The sequence below is a fragment of the Ursus maritimus genome, unplaced genomic scaffold (assembly GCF_017311325.1).
Source record: "Ursus maritimus isolate PB19 unplaced genomic scaffold, ASM1731132v1 scaffold_23, whole genome shotgun sequence".
Taxonomy (NCBI): domain Eukaryota; kingdom Metazoa; phylum Chordata; class Mammalia; order Carnivora; family Ursidae; genus Ursus; species Ursus maritimus.
The window spans coordinates 9,196,439-9,218,535 of NW_024424786.1; the positions used below are offsets into that span (position 1 = coordinate 9,196,439).

Sequence of the window (22,097 nt, forward strand, 5' to 3'; positions counted from 1 at the left end):
TGTGCACTTTATTTGGACTGCATGGTAAGAGTGGTGAATAAATAATTTGGCCAATTGTGACTACAGCAAATTGCTATTTAATTCACCAAGGAAGGTAGATATTCTTATTAAGAAGGGGGAAGCTCAGGTGGCCTGTAGAGAGGAAGAATAGAGTAGATGCCAAGGTCATCTTCCAGCTGGTTAGCCTCTTGTGCATCCATAAAACAAAAATATTAATATGTGCCTATCTGTATGGTAATTGTGAAGATGAATACATGCAGAGTGCTTAAAACTGCTTGGCACAAAGTAGTGATCAATAAATTCTACTTAACTATAAAGAGTAGTTGGGGTGAGAGATAAAGAGGATATAGATGACTTTGCCGGTGGTATTGCTCTCTCATCTCGTTCACTCTCAGCTGACTTACCTTTATTTTCATAAAGCAGAAGAATAGTTGACCAGTATCTCCCCATTTATCCCACATCCCAGCCCCTGGTGACCACCATTCTAGCCTCTATTTCTGTCAGTGTGTGGCTGTTTTTTTTTTTTTTCCCCCCGATTCCACATACAAGTGGTATCATACAGTATTTGTCTTTCTCTAGCTGACTTATTTCACTTAGCATGATACCCTCAAGGTCCATCCATGTTGTCTCAAATGGTAGGATTTCCTTTTTACTCATGGTTGAATTATATTCTTTTGTACATATATGTGTATATACAACATATTCTTTATCCATTCATCTTTTGATGGTCAAAGAGTACAAACTTCCAGTTATAAGATGAATAAGTTCCTGGTATTTGATGTGCAGCATGGTGATTCTAGTTAATGATATTATGTATTTGAAAGTTGCTAAGAGAATAGATCTTAAATCTTATCGCCACAAAAAATGTGGTGGTTATGTGACGGAAGTATAAGCTAAGGCTATGGTGGTAATCATTCTGCAGTATTTTAGTGTATCCTATCTATATGTGATACACCTTAAAGTTACACAGTGTTATATGCCAATTATATCTTGATAAAAGTGTGGGGGAAATACAGAATTTTTGCCCAGTTCTATCAGTGGTAAGGTCATCAACATTTTATGAAGACATCTTCTTGCCTTCACAAGACTCAGGTATCTTACAGGTGAATTTTCCCCCAATTCCCTTTGTTGGAATTAGACATTTCTTTCTCTAGTAGGACTTAGATTGCCCTAATAAGGTTCATGTTCATGTGACTGTCTCTCTGCTAGATTAGGTTCTTTATTGGCTAGTTGTTTTTTCACTTCGTGTAAAAGGAGACAAGGACCACATCCCACTGACCTTTGGATCTTTACTGCCAGTGGAATCCAGCAGTCTCTTAATACCTCTTGAATTTCCTTTCCCAAATGTAGGGAAGACCAGAGACCATGGTAGCTTCTACATTTCCAGTGTGTTCTTTGTTAGTCCAACTGACTCACAATTCATGGGAAAACCTTGGACCCCTTTGAAGAACTCAGGTTTTGTTGCTACCATTGGCTGAAGTAGAATTCAGATACAGATGGATTCAGATAGGCTGGGGCACAGCTTGAGGCCAAAACTGAATTAACTTTCATTCATTGTGCTGCTTTCCTTGCAGACATTCCACATCAGGTTATGGACACGCTCAAAGGTCAGAATGCCAGGCTGGGAAGAAAGTCTTAAGGTGGTGTCTTACAGTGCTTTTCCAATGTCAGCTAGAAATTGGTATGCTTTGATTTCCAATGGCACAGAGATATGCTATTTTATGACAGTATTTGATTCTGACATTGAGCCCAGCAGGGAAAATAAACATCCTGGCACGATTTTTTCAAATATCTGACATAGCTGTATTTGGAAAATACATTTAAATGTCAGAAAACCAACAGCCTAATTTCTGCATTATGGTGTATGTAACTAACTTTAGGAAGACTTTTTTACTATGCATGGGATGACCAACACGTTACTTGGATTTTTAATCTGCAAATACTTGATTTGGCAAGCTACATATTTGTTTGACAGCTGTCTTAAAAGATGATGTAAAAATCCATTTCACTAGGCAACAGAAACTTAAAGAGTCAGTTTCTTAGATTTGGAGTTGCCTAACAAAACACTGTAGAGTGGATGGCTTCAACAAAAGAAATTATTATTATTTTTTTTAAAGATTTTATTTATTTATTCGACAGAGATAGAGACCGCCAGCGAGAGAGGGAACACAGGCAGGGGGAGTGGGAGAGGAAGAAGCAGGCTCATAGCAGAGGAGCCTGATGTGGGGCTCGATCCCATAACGCCAGGATCACGCCCTGAGCCGAAGGCAGACGCTTAACCGCTGTGCCACCCAGGCGCCCCAACAAAAGAAATTATTTGACTCACCGTACTGGAGACTGGAAGTCTGAGATCAGAGTGTCACTGTGGTTGGGTTCTTGAGAAGGTTTTCCTGGCCTACAGATGATTGTGTTCTCCTTGTGTCCTCACATGGTAGAGAGCGAGCAAGGGCAAACTACCTAGAGCCTCTTCGCATCTTGAGGCACCACTGTCATCATGTCATCTCAACATGATTACCCCCCAGAAGCCCCATTTCCAAATACTACCGTATTGGAGGTTAGGGTTTCAACACATAAATTTGGAGGGGGTGCACAATTTAGTCCATAGAAGTTATCCAGGCACCTCCCTAGGTTGTCTTACCATTTCTTCCCCTTCTCTGTCTCCTTCTCTTCCTTCATGCCTCCTTGTCCTCCTCCTCCCTTCTTCTTGTCTTTTTCCCTCCCTCCCTCCTTTTCCTCCTTTCTTCCTTGCTTCTTGTGATAACATGCTTTAAGGCACAGACATTCATGGGTTGAATCCAATAGATACATTTTGCTTGGTTTGAAATGTTTGGGAAAACAACACAAATTCTAAAAAATTAAATGCTTGGATATGCAGCTTCTCTAGAAAGATCAGAGATCAAGCGCAATCTCCGAGAGGTAGTACTAGAGGGTTAAGAGTTGAGACTCTGGAGCCATTCTACCAGAATTCATTTCTTGGCAGTCCCATCTCCTAGCTATGTGACCTTATACAGTTTGCTGAATGTTTCTAAACTGTGCTTACCACATAGTAAGTGCCATGCAATGATGTCTTATTACTCCTTCGTGGCATTACCTTCTGGTTGTTCACAGTCTGAACTCTTGCTATTGTCTTTCCACCACTGAGGTTCAGTCTCACCTTCCATGAGTCATTGGCCTTGCACTGTGCTTTCTCCCTAAAAGAGAGAACCATTTTTGTTGTTGTTGTTGTTGTTCTTGGAAGTAGGGAAATGAGAGATTGATGTATGTTTTTTTTTTTTTTTTAAAGATTTTATTTATTAATTTGACAGAGAGAGACAGCCAGCGAGAGAGGGAACACAAGCAGGGGGAGTGGGAGAGGAAGAAGCAGGCTCCTAGCAGAGGAGCCTGATGTGGGGCTCGATCCCATAATGCCGGGATCACGCCCTGAGCCGAAGGCAGACGCTTAACCGCTGTGCCACCCAGGCGCCCCCCTGATGTATGTTTTAAGAAAAACGAGAGACAATATATTTCTTTGTGGAAGGGACATATTTTGCATATAGGTCTTCTGCCTGGCTTCTGTTAGGCATTTGTTTTATATTCCTAGATTCTGTAGGCATTTGATTTTCTCCCCTTCCTTCACGAAGAAAACATAATTATAGAGAAACATGGAACATTGGATAAAGCACTAGTTTCAGAGCTAGAAGACCTTGATTTTGTTATCAGCTCAATGATTATCTGTCTACCTTTGGGGCTCTGTTTCTATCTTCTCTGGGCTTCTGTTCTCTCATCTGAAATAGGGCATAATAATCTATATCTTGTCTACCGGACTCGATTTTTATAAATTCAAGTCAGAGATCATATAGACTTTAAAAAATATCCAGTCTGACACAGAGGGAGCGTATTGATAGTTCTAATATAACAACTGATGGCCAATGCCACCATGTTTTTATAACTCTTGATTTCTGCAAAGGCAGGAGTTAAAAGTCTAGTAGAATTGCTCTGCAAGTTAACTTGTCTATAGAGAACTTGCCCAAATCCATGCTTTTGTATGAATATATGTTTGCTAGTTCTAGCTGCTCTTAGTTTTCAGGGGAGATGCCAACTCAGTTGACAATAGGTATCAAGGAACAGTGCGAACACTTGGGTCATCTGAATAGTATTCTCTAGGACTTGTGTCTTGGGAATGTTTCTGGAACATCTGCAAGCTCTTCAAAACAGGAGGAGAGAGGGTGTGGCTCAAGAGAAAGTGCATCAGCAGGCTTTTATGATCTGTGAACGAAAAAAAGTGAATATGTCAAGAACTTTAGAATGGGAGGTGGGCGGATGGTCTTTAGATACTCTCTGGTCCAACTTCCTGATTGTATAGTTGGGAAAACCAAGATCTAGAGAAGAAAAAGTGACCTGCCAGTGCTATAATTAGTTAATAGAAAATGCAGGAATATAACTTGACTCTGTCAATCCGGTGCTCTTGGTCCAGCAGTCAGAGTGGAAGAGTCACAGGGACCTGGGTTGAAATTCTAGGTACTCTGTATGTAGTTTCTGATGCGATTCCATGGGATGGAAATAAAGAGATGGGATATCCACAGTGCTTGCAACAGAGCACGCACGGTCTCAGTAAATCTTGGTTTACTTTCCCCATTCTGTTTCCTTTTTACATCTGCAGGAGAAGTAGCCATAAGCACCTCCCACCAACCTCCCAGCTCCAACCTTCTCCATGTTGCCTTTTTCTAGGAAATTCTTATAAACGAGTCTGAGTAGATCACACTATTTTATCAAGAGAATTCTTTGCATTTGCTTCTATCTTTGCTACCCAGACCCTGCACTCTAATTTAATGATGATAATGCCAGATTCGGGTCTGTGTTTGCTCTGAACTCTTATGCAGATGGAGGCTGGTGATATATGAAGAATCATTATGCCACATCAAGTTTCATTTTAACGTCCATAAGTATGCCTTTTTAAAATGAAAACAAACTACTTCACCATCCTGGGGAGGGACATAAATCATGTATTTTTATTACCTCAAAAGACCACCAGAAGATGAGCTCCAATATTTCAAAGGTGACAAGCAATCTATACGAATGAATCGTAATTCGAACCCCATTATACTCGAGCTGATATATACTGCAGTGGGGTTTATAGATGTTTCTCGGAAGTATTAAAAAGAAAAAAACAACTGGGCCTTTTGTCTCTAGTTTCTAATCCTGGAGGAGGCAATCGGTCTTATGCAATCAGCATAGACACTGTATCAAGCTGTGGGTTCAAGGTGGGAGCAGAATGCTGCTACCTGTTTGGGGCTCTGGGTCACTGGAGTCTAAAGTGTGAAAGTGTTAAGATTGATTTAAAAGAGCCAAAGAACCAGTGATGCATATGGTGTAGCGTCGCTCTTCCAACAGAGTGTAATGCCAGCACAAATGTTAGGAACAGCATTGCACACAGACATAGCATTTGGAGATCTGCTTGTTTCCATATGCTTCCTGCCAGCATCAGACGTATGTAACGGAGTTATAGGATTGAATCCTTATTGAGGGCTAGAAATGGTACAAGTGAGAACAGTGCCAACTTTGAAGTCAGACCATGTGGATTCAGACCCAGGCTCTTAGGCTTATGACTTTGTGCCTTGGGCAAATGACCTAAGAATCTCTGAGCCACATTCTCTCTTCATGACATGGCGCTACCTACTTCCTTCAGGAAGAATGAATGGAGGGACGAGATGCTACCTTGGGAGTGTATGATACATAGAAATGACATCTATGAGAAGTACTCAGAGAAAGAAGTACTACCCAGGTGCCAGGCTGCTGTTCCTAGTTTTACCCTCTGAGGTAATACACGTTGAACCTCATATTCTTCTTGGTATCACCCTGTGCCTAATGGTGCATAAACTCATTCATCCTTCCAGTAATTAGGTTAACTGGTTTTCTTATAAAATCTTCTTCGACTGATTGAGACCTTTAACTTGAACCTGGACTAGAGCTGTGTCCAGCCCCCACCTTGAGGTTCAGCCTCAGGCTGAGCCTCTTGTTGCCTCCTGGATTTGGATTGAATGTCACACCTGGGGAGACCATTGCTTGAGAAAGAAATCGGCTTCAGGCAGAGCACTGACACCACCTGGGCAAAGGTCAGATGGCTTTCAGGTTAAAATCTTTGGTGCTTTGGGCCCCTCAGTGAGCTCAGTTCATTCTTTCATTCAGGAGTTCTGTCTGGGGTTTGTTTGCTTGTTTTTGTAATTATTCATTACCTTTCAGAATCTCTGAACAATAAGCAGCGTTTGTCTTAGGCTCATTTAAAAAATCTCAGCTCACTCGTTCTCAAGATTGTTTTCTCAGGATATCTCAACTCTGAAGATGTTCGTTAATTCTGTTTTGATTCTTTCTATAATCAGATTTCCTTTTGAAGCACTCTTGAGTCCTTTCGCAACCGTCTGCGTCTGCGGGGGGTGGTGACTCTCCCTGAGGGTGAAGAGACCATCTTTGTTTCGGCACATGTGTTGCTAGTCCATCCCCAGCCCCATCGGAAACCAGGGAAATTCTCAATTCTTTCCTTCTGTATTCTTGCCTCAAGGGACCCGGCTAGATAACTCTCAACACTTGACCATTTTCCCCCCTTCCCTCTGCATTAGTCACACCACCAGGTAGTTTTTATATCTGGTGTTTGCGTGATGAGGGATAAGCAACAAAGATGAGGTTGTAACAGCTTAATTTTCTGGTACATTTGTCAACTTTTCTGCTTATTTTGGTGCTGTCTTTTTCTGGACTGGTACCAGGAAATTATGAGATCTGCAAGAGCTCAAATTATCAATGGTATGAAGTGAAAATAAAACCAGCTCAGAGACATCTCGCTGGAGCAGCGGGGATGTGTGGCGTGGGGTCCTGTGTGACTTGTAGAGAGTAAAGGTTGGAGAAATCCATGTGAGAAATTCTCCCTGGGTTCTTCTAATCATCCCCTTGTCCTGTTTTTGAAAATGTTTTTATTCAGGGTCTTAGAATCCTCTGAAACAAAGGGATGGTTTGGCTGTTTGAGTCAAAATAAGCTTGTTACAGCCAAGTAACTCCTTCAAATCTAGATGACGCAGATACCTCTCATCAGTTATCCAGTGGCCTAAGGGAAATGAGCCAGGAGTTTCTCTCTGTGAGGAGCTGACAAGGGTCCACGACAGGGAAGCATTCATTGTAGTCTGTAGCTTGGTTGGCAGCTGTGGCCTGTGGGCTGAAGACTGAATTGCCTCTGAGGCAAGTCCTGACTAGTTTCTCGTCTTAAAGAATGTCTGGGCATCCTGGCAGAATGAGACGGAGTTCAGTGTGGCTTGTATCTCTGAGAGTAAAATACCAAGGTGATTTAGTCTTCAGCTTGGCCAGCTCCAATCCATTCTCTTCTTAGAGCTGAGTGATATTTTAAAAACAGAAATTGGTTTGTGCCACTACCTTGATTAAAGTCTAGACTCCTTCCTGTGGTCCACAAGGCTCAGCAGGTTCTGGCCTGAGCTTATCTTGCCAGTTTCACTTTAAATAGACAAAGCTCCTTCCCCTAATTCTTCTCCAACATTCTTCTCTGTCTGGTATGTTATTCCTCTCCCTTTCACCTGTTTCACTTCTGTTTTAGGTCTTCGATGAAACATCACGTCCACAGAGACTGCTTCTCTGGCCGTCTCAGACCACGTCCAATACCCACCGTTAAAAGGTCTCCCACTCTTGGTAGAACTTAGAAGTTTCGCTCAATGTCTTTCCAGGCTGTGAGGTTTATGGTGGCATTTTGCTCATCCTCTGCTTCAGGGCTTAGTAGAAGGCTAATTAATGTTCATGACTCAATGATTCTCTTCCTTCCTAACTCTACAGAGACAAAAAGTTTAGCCTCCGTAGTTTCCCTGATCTTTCTCCACCTCCGGTTTCTACTTGGTGAATATCTGTTCATCTTTCAAGATCAAGCTTAATGATCTCTTTCTTTGAGATGCCTTTCCTAGTCACCTCTCTACCAGTCAGGGTGGGCTCAATGGCTTAAATGAACACAGGCATATTTCCAGCTCAGGCAACACGTTCATCAGGCTTGTCTGGTTGCCTACTCCTCACTCAGGGACCCAGGCTGAGAATGTTCCCATCTCTCTGCTTCCATGCTTTTCAAAGCAGGAACAAGAAAATGTGGTCAGCCAGGTGCTGGCTCTTAATCTTTCCCCCTAGAGGTGGTATGCTTTGCTCAGACATCATGCCCAGTCATATAACTATGCTTAACTTTGAAGAGGATGGGGAAGTACATTCGCATCATGTGCCCAGAAGGAGGAAAACTGGTAATGTTTGAAGAACAACACTAATGCCAACCAACTCCCTCCAATGCCTGGCTTCTCTTGATATTCCCAGTCTCTCACTTACAATGATCTCTTCTTCCACTTCTCCATTGTTGCATGAAAGACTTTGTAATCAGTAATAACTGAATCAGCTCCAAAATATTAATGTCAAGCATACAACTTTATAACCCCATCTCCTAGTTTTCTAGCTCATGCATTCTAGTACCCTCACAGTAACCACACCTTGCCTCCATTAGGATTCCTGCTCTAGTGTGGATTCCCTAAGAAGCAAACTCTGAGGAGGCTGGCATGCAGGAAGTTATTAGGGAGTGCTCAAGGGATGAAGTCCTCTGGGGAAGGGAAGAATGCAGGATTGGACAGAGGGAGAAGTTAGCTCAGTCTCATTGAGTGCTCTGAACTCTGGATGGTCCTTTAGAATTATCTTGAGCTGGGGTAAATGTGAAGCAGTCTTTGTTGTAGGTCACTCCCAGGATGAAAGTGTGACTGTGACTATATAGTCTCTCATTAGCCAAGGACAGTTTCCCTAAAAGGATAACAGCTGACAATCTTTAGCAGGCAGTACTCCCCTTAGCAGGGGGATTAAGTTCTTTAGTTCTGAAGTGAGATGTGAGAAGTGCAGCACAGTGCCCACCCCTAACACCCAGTCCATTTCAACTGTCTACCTCCATCTTCATGTCCTCACAGCTCTCCTCCGTAGCTGAGATTCCTTTATATCTTTATCATTACCTCTTTCTTTATCATTACCTCTTTCTTTATAGGCTCAATTCCCCTGCATCTCTCTTTACCCATTTTATCTGCATAAAAACTCATCTCTGGTTACACCAAACTTTCCAGTTACCCTTCTACTGCCCCCAGATACCTGAATGAAATTGGAGAAGACACATGGCCATGCTGACTGCTCTCCCTTAACTCATTCACGATCAGAAATCACAGCGGCTCCTCAGCCACCATACTATATACTCAAGTGCATGTTTGTTCCCTTTTTTTCAAAATGACTATTTAATACTTTCTTCTCTCGCCTTCAGTGTCTGATACCTCCTCTCTTTCTTAATCCTCAGATGTAACCCTCTCTTTTCATTTCACTGAGGAAATAAAAATAATCAAAGGAGAGCTACTTCATCTTCACCCCACCGAAGATGCCAACCGTCCCTGTGCCTTCCCTTCTCTTGGCTTTGTTCGTGTTGTAGAGATGACCTATTCCATCTGTGCCCTGCTTCACCCCAGGACTTGGCTCCTGCAATGATCTCTCTCTCCTGCATCATCAGTTTGCCTCACTTATATTGAATCCTTCCCAACAGCGTACAAACGTACTGTGATCTCTCCCATCTTTAAATAAGACTCTCTCGACACCGAGTCTCCCCAGAACTACTACCCCATTTTTCTTTATGGCAAAAAAAATCTCAAAAGATTGACCTTGTTTCTCTGTCTCTATTCCCTCCTCTCCCATCCCATCTTTAATTGACTCCGTCAGGCTTTTCTCCACCACCTTCCCAAATCCACTCTTCTTAGGTCAAGGTCAGCAGTGAACTACTTCATGCCAAATCCAGTGCTTAGTGATGTCTTGATCTTATTCGGCTTCTTAGCAGGTGACAGAAGTGATCATTACTCCTTTCCTGAAACCCCTTTCCTCTCCACTTTTGTGCTATCCACTGGTCTGGGAAGTAAAATGCTTAAATGATGCCAGGTATCGACTTGTTAAAGAATTCTAATGCCTGGGTGCCAGAAAGATCTGAACGACATACGTCTCATGCTCACGTGCAGTTGCTATTCTGTCTTCAGTTCGTGGGAGAGTGCCCTTCATACCCCAGCTTGATATAATCTTATTATGTAGTTTTCATATTCCTGTTGTCCGTTTATTTTAATTGTGCATTGTCTTGGACCATTTTTGGAAGAACATGATCTTGTGTAAGTAGAACTCTTTGTTTTTTGCCTGAAGCCTTTCAGTAATTTCTGGTGTTGAGTTCTGACAGTTAGGAAGTCTTGCTAACCGTGAGTGTCCTTCTAGGACCTCAGTTACTCCACAGTAACTTTTATTTATGGGCTGACAGATCTTTAGTGAACATGGAAAGAATCTGCTCTTATTTCAGTGTGTTTTATTAGGAAATCAGTCAATCTGCTTTTACTTTTAAAATAGAGAAGTGAGATTTCTGGTGCCCCAGGATAGTTGTGTTTATCCCATTTCCACACATGAAGTGCATTAGGACTTTGGTGATTGCCTCAATAGCAACACTATGGTTGACTATCGTTTTCAAGGTGCTTTCATGAAGTAAATCCTAGTAAATAAGAGATCGATTTCTGAGTTCAAATCCTGGGTAGAGCACATTCTAACAGGATGACTTTGTGCCACATGTTTAACTTCGCTAAGCCTCAATTTTCTAGACTTCAAAATGTGGGTAGTGCTGTACTTGGATCATGGAATTGTCTGTGGATTCCATTAGATAATGAATTTAAAGATCTAAAGCAGTAGGTTCAGAACTGGCTTGTATGACAAACTGATGAGAACCTTGGGACTCAGCATGGTTAAATGCACGTTCTGGGCTAGTAACTGGAAGAAGCAGAACTAGAATTCTCATTGTGTTAGGTCCTCATGCTGTGCTGCAGTCCCTTCCTCTCCATCTCCATAAGCACTCTGAGTAAAATGAACATAGAAGGCATTTCTGAAAACAACTTCCCGAAAGGACTAAAGTCTGTACTTAAGGTTGTAGGTTATTTGAGTTCTTACCATGAATACTTATGAGGAAGCAGGTGATGCTCTGACCTCCATTTCAGAGAGAAAAGATCCTTTTTGTTGAATCAGCCCATTATTCTGTCACATGGGAAGGTTCTCCAGGTCAAGGGACGAAAGATGTCAGTTTGCATTAGACATCTGTTGTCTGTATTCACAATACAACATAGGAGAAACTGGCTGCACCATCATTTTTTAACAGATGGATTAAAGCATGTCTTAGTTAAGACACAGGAGCAGAGAGGGCTGAATCCCCTTGATCTCTCTGATAAAAGCTACACCATGTACAGCGGACACCTAATAAATATTAATTGGTATCAACTCACTGGACACAGAACTCAATGATTTTGGATGTTTAAATCAGCATCCTCCTTGGTGAGAGATTAATAAGAGCAAATTCAATCTTCATCCTTCTTGGTTTCTTAACTGTTACATCTCGCCATGCCCTTTTCTCGAAATACTTTCAGCTCCAGAGGGGTTCTAACGCACCCGAATAAGCTGAATTTGCATTTAAGTTTTTGTGTTTACTGCGTCTTAATTTTCTCTTAGCTTTGATGGGCGTCTGCCTTTTTAAATTTCGTGGTAAGATGATCACACTAAATAAAGTTCAACCATTCACCTAACTGTGATGTTGCTTCTTTTGTCTCCTTTAGATATTGATGAGTGTGCAGCTAAGATGCATTACTGTCATGCCAATACGGTGTGTGTGAACTTGGCTGGGTTATATCGCTGTGACTGTGTCCCAGGCTACATCCGAGTGGATGACTTCTCTTGCACAGGTGAGCACGCAGAAGCAACACTGGTTTTCAACCCTTCTCTGCACCCTATGTGTGTTGTTAAATTTAGCTCCAGGTGCACTCTGTACTACTGTAACCCAGCTGGTTTTTCTCTTGCATTATTTTACCCTCCCCTTTGGAGAAAAAAGTGATAAAAGAAATGTTACTTAAGTAATTGATTTCTACTCCCAGTGGACTTAGAGACATCAGTTTTAAGAATAGAAAAGTATCAAACTGTTTGCCTTCCATCAAACTATTTGCTGGAATGTTTTTGTAGATAAGAAAATGTACTTTGTTCCTGTTGGGAATGACAAGGATTAAATATAGAGGGGGAGCGTGGAGTGCCTGGTGGGCAGGAATACGCCATGTATGGGAGCCAGTCAAGACTCTGGATTGACATATGCTGATGGTTAGTTTCCCTGATATGGCAGGGCTCGCAGCACTGAACCAGAACTCTGGGGATGTGCGTGGTGCGTTCGTGTGAGCAATGCTGGCTTTGTGGGGTGTTTGGTTTGGGGGTTCTGATATACTTCCAATTATGTATGTGGAGATATGAACAGTAAATTGGCAAAGGGTGGTAGAAAGTTCTGAGTCTTTTTTCTTTTGGCCAAATGCCTTTAAATGACCGATCTGTAATCTATAAGAAAAGCGCCCCTTGAACACAAAATTTCAGTCATTTTGTACCTTTCCCTGACTACTGCATCTTTTTTTTTGTCTTGTTAACATTGGCCTATAAGCTGGATTTTTCACTCAGCATGGACTGCCACTCTTAGTGTATTTTATTCCCAATGACATTTTCAAAAGTGCAAAAAGTTGCAAAAGTTAGGGAAGCATGTTTGTTTGTCCAAGTAACCTTTTCCATTGATTGTTATATATTTAAAAGTTACTATTTTCCGGCTAAGGAACTGGATGATGTGAGAGTAATGCAGGTTTCTGATGGCCACAGATGGCCAATCTCATTCATCTTTTCTGTAGTATAACTAAAATTCCTGGAGGAAAAAGAGATTGCGTAAACACAGCATGCTGAGAGCTAAACATGTTAAGGGGGACACAAAAGTCTTTTGGACCTATAAACAAACAATCGAAAAATCTGATGTTCTGTATGACTGTTTCTTTGTTCTTATGGTTTACCTTAACCCTGTGATTAGAAGGGACCAGTGCATAAGCTCCTAACAATAGCAGCATATCACACAACCCCGCAAACCTTGATTAGGGCCCCACTGTGTAGAAAGGCCTTGTTGAAATCATAGCGGAATACAGCCCCTGCTTTACTTTTTCACAAAGGGAGGAAGACCGGAGCTCTGTGCTTGTTGAAAGCCTCTTAGGTTAGGTGCCCTGCCTGGAGATTTATATATGGAGCAACATGGAAAATGTATTATTTATAGTATTGCTTTGAGAAACTAAACTGTGTTATTTGGAATAAAAGACAAGGGTGTGGGTGTCAGTGGGTACCCAGGCACCCCCCCCAAAAGAGATAAGCTCAGAGTGACTTTCTCTGATTTACATAAATAGCTATCCATTATCTTATCACCTGATTCTAATTTTCTGAATATCACTTATCACCATGTAGAGTTTTTATTTTTTATATGGGATTTTCAAAAATTTGTCTCTATTAGAATGTAAGATCTGAGAGCTGGGACCTTTTCCCTGTTGTTCCCTGTGTTGGCTACTGAAAACATAACCTAGTTGGAGGAGTTGGGGGTGTAGAGAACATAGCCTGGCAGGATGCAGTGCTCAAAAATATTTATTGAATGAAGGAATGAACAAAACTCCTTAGCCTTGGGCTATTTAGTTCTCTAAATTTCATTTATAAAATATAGCTCATATCTGTTGGATCTGCTATGCCTGTTCGATGTAGCTCTTAGGTTATTGTGAACACCAGATTGTGTATGTGAAAACATTTATCATGGCACTTGGAGGTGTTTGCATCAGTCAGGGTACAATGTTCTGCAGTAACAACCCCAAATATGACTGATTTAAAATAACAAGGTTTTGTTTTCTTTCACTGGTCAGCATGAAGGGTGCTCTGCTCGTCCTAATTACTGTAGGACGCTAGTCACCAAGATGTGAAAAAGAGCCTGGAGGCTCTTGCAACAGTCGTTCAATGTTGTTATCAGGGAATGGCACATACCCTTTCCACACACTGCTTGTGACTAGAACTAGTCACCAGTGCCCAGCCAAGTACAAGGCGAGGAGGAATCGCAGTTCTACTTTGTGCCTAGAAGGGTGAGAACACCAGAAATATTTGGCAAGTGGTGCTAATGAGTACTTTAGTGACTTACACTTAATAGATTCTCAACAGATTTTTGTTCCCTTTGACAGGAGCTGTTTATTAAAATAACCTTTTTTTTTTTTTTCTCCCAACAGTACACAGTGTGTTGGGGAAAGTGGTCACAAAAAATGATGATATTAAGCACATCTGTACTAAGTACTATGATGGAAGGATAAGCAAAATTCAATAAGAAAACGTGGCCTGATTTCCAGAATAGAGTGTTTGGAATGTTTTTGCCAGCCACGAGGTGCTGCTGGAGTTTCCTGAGGCCTCTTAGCATGCAGTGAGTGGATTAGGGTAGGGTTTTACAGTGTGGAATATGGATGGGAGTGAAGAGAGCTAAGAGACAAGCATTCTCCCTGCCATTTCTCCTCTAGACCAGATTCCAGGGCCTCCATTAGATGCTTGCATGGTAAGCTGGAACTCTGATATTTACCTTCATGTCCTGAAAGTACACCTGTTAGGCCAAAGGTGCTCTTCGCTCGCCAAGATTGATCAGGTCCCCACCTCCAATCTCTGTCATTTCTTTATTGGCAAAGACTTCTTCCTCTAAGTGGCTATTTGTCTATGGTAAAAAGTAAGGTTTATAATAGATGTTGGCCACTGTAAGACATCTTTTCAGATGTTTCATTTTCCAAAGAACATTTTCTGGGAGAAATTGACAGACCTGAAGGCATCCTTTGTTTGCCCCAAGTTCCTGATACAGCATTTCTCATTATTGGCATTCCTGATTTCCAAAGATCATTGTAGACTCTGTCCCAAATCAATTAGTATCTGCTGCTGTTAAGTTAGTTTTCTAAGTATGTCAGGGTCACTGTTTTCTTTCTTTTAGTATGCCATTTAGCCTGACCCTAACTGCCCTAGAAGTCAGTAGTAATACTGAAAAATTATATTTAACTAAAAGTTAATGAGCCTAGCATTAAAGAAGATCTATCAGCTTTAGTAATAGATGATTGAATGATTGATTGACTCATCCATTTCATTCATTTATTCATCTAATACATCATTAGTATCAGCTGTGAGCATGAGGAAATACAGTCACTGAGAATAGTGATAAATGACCTCTGTGCCCAGAGAATTCATGATTATTGAGGCACCAACTTCACATGAAAAAACTCAAATGTATATTCACTATCAAAAATGTTCCAGTGTTTGCCAAATCAATCCCTCTTGAAAGTCTTGGTAGAATTGGGTGAGTCTTGGGTGTTTAGTCCCATGTTAGTTGTTAATCCTTTATAAGGTCCAAAGAAGAAACTAAAACAGCCGTTCCAAAGTTTATGCTGATAACCACAGTCCTTTTAGAAAGAGTGTACCTGAGACAATAAGTAGATGTCAGACTCCATGCTAGAGGGGAAAGGCAATGTGTCAAACAGAAAAGAAGCTTTAACTCCTTCCCCCTTTTTTATCTAATTAAAAATTGAAAAAAAATCACATCTCGTGGGAAAATAAAGTAAGGAGGGTTTAACATTGCGAATACTTACCCACAACTTAAAATGTGCTGTAACTTAATTTTTACCCCTAGAGGCTGGGGAGTCCCTGACATGACCATGTGTTATACATGAGGCTCTGTATTTTTTTCTAGGAAGGTTTCCCTTGCTTTTTGAAAGGGTGAAATTGAAAGCATCTGACACTTGACACAGGGGCAGTTTTTGGCCTTAGGATTTGTCTATATGACTTTCTCTCCTGTAAGAGTGCTGGGTTGCCCTTGTTCTTTTATGAATTTCAGAACTAGAGGATTCCCTGAAATTGGGCTGGTGGGGTACTTATTCTCTGTACCTTTTGATTTTTGCATTGGTCAGACTCCTTGACTTACCATCCCTGACTTTCATTTATCCCTAAACTGCCCGCGTTTAGGTTGTTTGATAAGATGCTATCATTAGATACTTAGCTCGGAAGAAGGATACCTGTGATTTATGACAAAGCATGCAGCAATAAGACAGGTACTTGACAGTAATGGGTAAGCATTCATTTTTATGCCAAAAGCTTCCCATGAAGGTAAGAAATAAAGGAAACAAGTGAGACAACCTGTATCCCATGTGATTTCTATTACGTCACTCAGAGGATTTGTATTTTCTTGATATTGGCATGGAAGAAAGCTTGAAGGAAGTATATGTTTGAGATACTTCAAGTAAGCTTAGTTAAAATTAGATACAATAGTCTATTAATTTAGTGGTTTAAATTAAGTACCTTATAATGAAAAGAGGTGAGGCAACAGTTTACTTAGGAGTAAAAGGTGACTGTTAGAAATTTTAACTGAAAAAAGCTTTTCTCCTAAGGTTGATGATCGAAAGAACACTTTGAAATATGAGGTACCCGATGTCGTTTTATTGAGCAGAGCCAGATGAAATAGAGCCAAACAGGACATTCTCCAACTTGCTAGAGCGTGGTAGTAAAATTTCTATTGATTATCCTTATCTTTAAAGCACGTAGCATGTGCTTGTTTTGGACATGCTTGTTCGTTCTTACTTTGGACTATCTGGCAGCATTAAAGGGATAAGTTACTAATTACTTGGCTCTCGGTCTCAGAAAAGGTGAGATAACTTTCAGAATGAAATTCCAGGCATAGTCCTGTGGACTGCTTCTGCTTGAGTGAAAAAGGCTGTATCAAATGCTTTAGGATGCAAAACTACCTTTGTTAAAGATGGCAGAAGGCGTTTATCGATGTATCGAATAAGTAGTCAAGACAAGACTTATGGTTTTGGATTTTCCAAAACCCAACTAAAAGCTGGAGACATTTACCCTTTGATTTGTTTGGCTAGTATGTCCCCTCTAGTTTTCTGCTTTCCTTTAAATAGGTGGTTGGCTGTGTTAGCCACCTCCTCAACCAGAGGAGGGATGTGACAGCACTGAAAGCAGGACTCCAAAATCCCGATTTTTTTGGTGCAGATTCAGGACATGGGGAGAAAAAGTTAATGTTGGGATATGCTCTTAGAGATTTTGATTGCATTTGGTCTGCGACTGAGACCTGGCTTCAGTTTGTTTAAAGGTCCAGGTGATTTCTGATATGCAGTCGACTTTGGTAAAACAGAATGGCAGAGAAGAATCTGAAGGGAGGAGAATTGCCCTCCATATTATAGACTAGAAAAACCAGAGTGGGTAATATAGGGTCAGGAAGTAATGAAGGTAGAAACACGAACAGTTTCTGGAGGAAGGGCCCTGCCTCCAAGGCTGCATTCTGACATATGTAAGACTCTGGAGAGAGAAAATCCTCAACAAAATACTAGTGAATGGAGCCCACAATACATTAAAAAAAATCATTCACTATGATCAAGTGGGATTTATTCCTGGGATGTAAGGGTAGTTCCATATTCACAAATTAATCAGCATGATACATCACATCGGGAACAGAAAGGCTAAAAACCAAATGATTATTTCAGTAGACACGGAAAAAGCATTTGACAAAGTACAAGATCCCATCATGATGAAAACCCTCAACAAAGTAAGTTGAGAGGGAACGTACCTCAACATAATGAAGGCCGTATGTGAAAAACCCACAGCTCACAACAGACCCAGTGGGGAAAAACTGAGAGCTTTCCTCTTAAGGTGAGGAACAAGACAAGGATGTCCACTCTCACTACTTTATTCCACATAGTACTGGAAGTACGAGCCACAGCAATCAGACAACAAAAAGAAAGAAAAGGCATCCAAATTAGTAAGAAACTAGTACGTTTACTATTCGCAGACGATATTATGTAGAAAAACCCAAAAGACTCCACTGAAAAATGGCTAGAACTGATACATGAATTCAGTAAAGTCTCAGGATACAAAATCAATATGCAGAAATCTGTTGCATTTCTCTACAATAATAATGAAGCAGAAGAAGGAGAAATTAAGAAAACAATCCCATTTACAACTGCACCGAAAGTAGTAAAATACCTAGGAATAAGCCTAACCTGTATTCTGAAAACCATAAAATATTGATGAAAGAAATTGAAGATGACACAAGTAAATGGAAAGACATTCCATGCTCATGGATTAGAAGAACAAATATTGTTAAAATGTATCTACTCCCTAAAGCAATCTACACATTTAATGCAATCTGTGTCAAAATACCAACAGCATATTTCGCAAAACTAGAACAAAAAAATCCTAAAATGTATGTGAAACCACAAAAGACCCTGAATTACCATCGTACTTTTGGAAAAGAAAAGCAGAGCTGGAGGTATCAGGATTGGAGACTTCAAGTTCTTTACAAAGCTGTAGTCATCAAAACAGATGGTAGTGACCCAAAAATAGACACATAGCTCGATGGAACAGAATAGAAGACCCAGAAATAAACCCAAGACTATATGGTTAATTAATCTTTAACAAAACAAGAAAAAATATACAAAAGGTAAAAAACAGTCTCTTCAAAAAATGGTGTTGGGAAAACTGGACAGCAACATGCAAGGGAATGATGGACACTAGGCCACCTTCTTACACTATATACAAACATAAACTCGGATTGATTATGTAAATGTGAGACCTCAAACCATAAAAATCCATGAAGAGAGCATAGGCAGTAATCTCTCTGACATTGGCTGTAGCGACATTTTTCTAGATAGCTTTCCCGAGGCAAGGGAAACAAAAGCAAAAATAGACTATTGGGACTGTATCAAAACAAAAAGCTTCTGCCCGGGGGTGCCTGGGTGGCACAGCGGTTAAGCGTCTGCCTTCAGCTCAGGGCGTGATCCCGGCGTTCTGGGATCGAGCCCCACATCAGGCTCCTCTGCTATGAGCCTGCTTCTTCCTCTCCCACTCCCCCTGCTTGTGTTCCCTCTCTCTCTGGCTGTCTCTATCTCTGTCAAATAAATAAATAAAATCTTTAAAAAAAAAAAAAAAGCTTCTGCACGGCAAAGGGAACAATCAACAACTAAAATCAACCTACTGACTGGGAGAAGATCTTTGCAAATGACCTGCTAAAGGGTTGGCATCCAAAACACATAAAGAACTGATACAACTCAACACCTAAAAAACAAATAATCCAATTAAAAAATGGGCAGAGGACATGAAGACATTTCTCCAAAGAAGGCATCCAGATGGCCAAGAGATACATGAAAATATGCTCAACGTCACTCCTCATCAGGAAAGTGCAAATCAAAACCACAATGAGATCTCACTTCACACCTGTCAGAAAGACTAAAATCAAGAACACAAAGAAGTGTTGATGAGGATGTAAAAAACTAACCATCTTGCACTGTGGGTGGGAATGCAAACCTGTGCAACCACTGTGGAAAATAGTATAGAGGTTCCTCAAACAGTTAAAAAACACAAGTACCCTACGTTCCAGCAATCACGCTACTGAGTATTTACCCCCCAAACACAACAACACTAATTCAAAGGGATACATTCACCCCTATTTTTATAGCAGTGTTATTTACAAGAGCTAAATTATGGAAAGAGTCCAAGTGTCCACTGATAGATGAATATCAGTGTATACACACACACACACACGCACACGCACAATGGAATATTAGTCAGCCATAGAAGAGAATGAAATCTTGCCATTTAGAACTGCATGGGTGGAACTAGCGAGTATAATGCTAAGTGAAATGATTTCACTCGTGGGATTTTTTTTTTTTTTTTTAAGATTTTATATGTGTGAGAGAGAGCACAAGTGGAGGGGAGGGACAGAGGGAATGGGAGAAGCAGACTCCTAGCTGAGAAGGGAGTCTGACACGGGGCTAGATCCCAGGACCCTGGGATCATGCCCTGAACCGAAGGCAGATGCTTAACCGACTGAGCCACCCAGGTGCCCCACTCATGTGGAATTTAAGAAAACGAGCAAAGGAAAAATGAGAGACAAACGAAGAAACAGACTCAACTATAGAGAACCAACAGATGGTTACCAGAGGGGAGATATGTGGGGTAATGAGTAGAATAGGTGGTGGGGATTAAGGAGAGCACTCTTGTGATGAGCCCTGGATGAGGCACGAAATTGTCAATCACTATATTGTACACCTGAAACTAATATACACTTAACTATACTGGAGTTACAATTTAAGGAATAAAAAGGCTCTGTAGAGAAGGAGGTTATGGGAGGCCTCTGCAAGTGAGGCCTTATGGGGAGATTCTGAATCTTCAACTGTGACATGACTGCTGGGATGCCTAAAGAACTCTAAAGATAGATGACCTTTCTGGGGCAACCTGTGTTCTCTGGGACAAGGAATAGACTGCTCCCTCTCTGCTAACGTCTTGCTCATTTGGAATCCTCTAGAGCTGTGACACAACCTGATGGAAGTAGGGAATTCTCAAATGATCAAGACAACATTTTTACTGCTCCACTTGTCCAGAAGAATAGGAGAATCATTCATTAACTTAAACTGAAGAAATTACAGAAATCTACATTATTTGTATATACATGTTTGTGACTGGGCTTCTCTACCATGACAAGTGAAGGAAACAAGGTCATCTAAAGTAAACATAAAGGAAGAAATTAAGGGGCTCCTCCAAACAGAGATTATGTAGGGTAGAAACTCATGGAACATTTGGTGTTTCAGGAGATTTCAGTTTTCTATATGTAATTCTAGAAAAGTCAAAGGTCAGATATTTATTGCATTTCCCAATAGTAGTATTAATGCTAAGGTTTTTTTTTTTTTTTTTTTTAAATCAGTAAATATTTCTTAGGATACCAAAGGACATTCACCATGAGGTTTCAGGATGAAAATAAGTTGAAGGATTTGTGCAGCATTTGGCTTCTTTGTTGGGTTTAAGTGGGAGTGAGTTCTTTGTATACCAGCGCTGTTGTAAAGGATCTAGGACCATTGACTGCTGCAGAGAAACTTGGATGAATGATGGAGGTGCCCCCAGGGTGTTGGTGTACAAACCTGTTAAGTACTGTGTTGCCCTTAATCCAAATTCATCCAAGAAGTTTGTTAATATTTCTCTACACTCTGTTGGAATTGTGCCTTCAGAATCACAATTAGGCTTCCACATAGAGGAGTTTAAGGTTGCCTTAGCATTTACACTGTAATTGAGGCTAGTCGTGCAGCCCGGCTATGTCCACATTTGGGTGGACACAATGCATCTTTAATAACCTAATGAGCTATCTTATATTCTTCGTTTCCAAGATTTGGTGAATGCATATGCATAGCTATTTCTCTGCTTTTTAAAGGTATAGTGAGCCATCTTAGGATTTCTTCAAGATAATTGAGAACATATATTACTGATGCTTGGGCCAGAGTGAAAGCTCTACATTTTCATGGTTAAAAGTCTAGTGTATATATTTGTATATAAATTTTACAGGTTGAAAGCTTTGGCTTTGCCACTTACTTGCTTTATGAATTGGAAAACCATTTGAGTTCTCTGCTGCTTCATCAGTATCCTTTATACAGGCTCAAAGAATTATGAAGCATAAAGTGGGACAGTGTAAGCGTATCAGTTCAGATAATTTTAATGGAAATAATAAAAAAAAAAAACACCCTGACTCTACTGGCTTAAATGATAAGTATATTCTCTCCTAACAAAGTGTATAGGGACAATGTTTCCAGAATTAGTTAGTTCAGCTCCTCCATAACATCATCAGTGACACAGATTTTTTTTTCTGACTTTTTATTTTCAGCATGATAGTTTGCAACTTGATGGAGCTCCTTTCAAAGTCTCAGAATGGCTGAAGTAACTCCAAGCATCACATTTTGACTTAGCCGTGTCCCAAAGTCAGAAAGAAAAGAGTATTCCCTTTCTACAGTTCCTTTTTTAAGATCGAGGAGGACTTTATCAGAAGGCTACCCCCAGCAGATTTGTTTTCATGTCTCATTGGCCAAAACTGTTTAATATGCCTATTAACAAAATATATCTTAGACAGAAAGAATTAGCTTGCATCAAGATTTATCCCTAAGGTTGGGATAGGCCCCAGCTTTCTTTATAGTACTTGGCTAGCTAACTTCTATCTCAATGAAATTTGGGTTTCATTCTCAGTGGAAAGGGTGTGGGTGTGTGTGTGTGTGTGTGGGTGTGTGTGGTGTGTGTGTGTGCCAGGATCACGCCCTGAGCCGAAGGCAGACGCTTAACCCCTGTGCCACCCAGGCGCCCCTGGGTTAGGCTCTTCATATGCTAAAACCTTCAAACAGGATCCT

The 22,097-nt window shown here is 40.8% G+C and overlaps 1 protein-coding gene across 2 annotated transcripts in view; it reads left to right on the forward strand.

Annotated features, from left to right (window-relative positions):
• NELL1 (neural EGFL like 1) overlaps nt 1-22,097 on the forward strand; it is an 821,556-nt gene that overhangs the window by 375,315 nt on the left and 424,144 nt on the right. For both annotated transcript variants that reach the window (XM_040638900.1, XM_040638901.1), the window contains exon 13: nt 11,649-11,774. In XM_040638900.1, the coding sequence (XP_040494834.1) occupies nt 11,649-11,774 (126 nt within the window). The remainder of the gene's footprint in view (nt 1-11,648; nt 11,775-22,097) is intronic.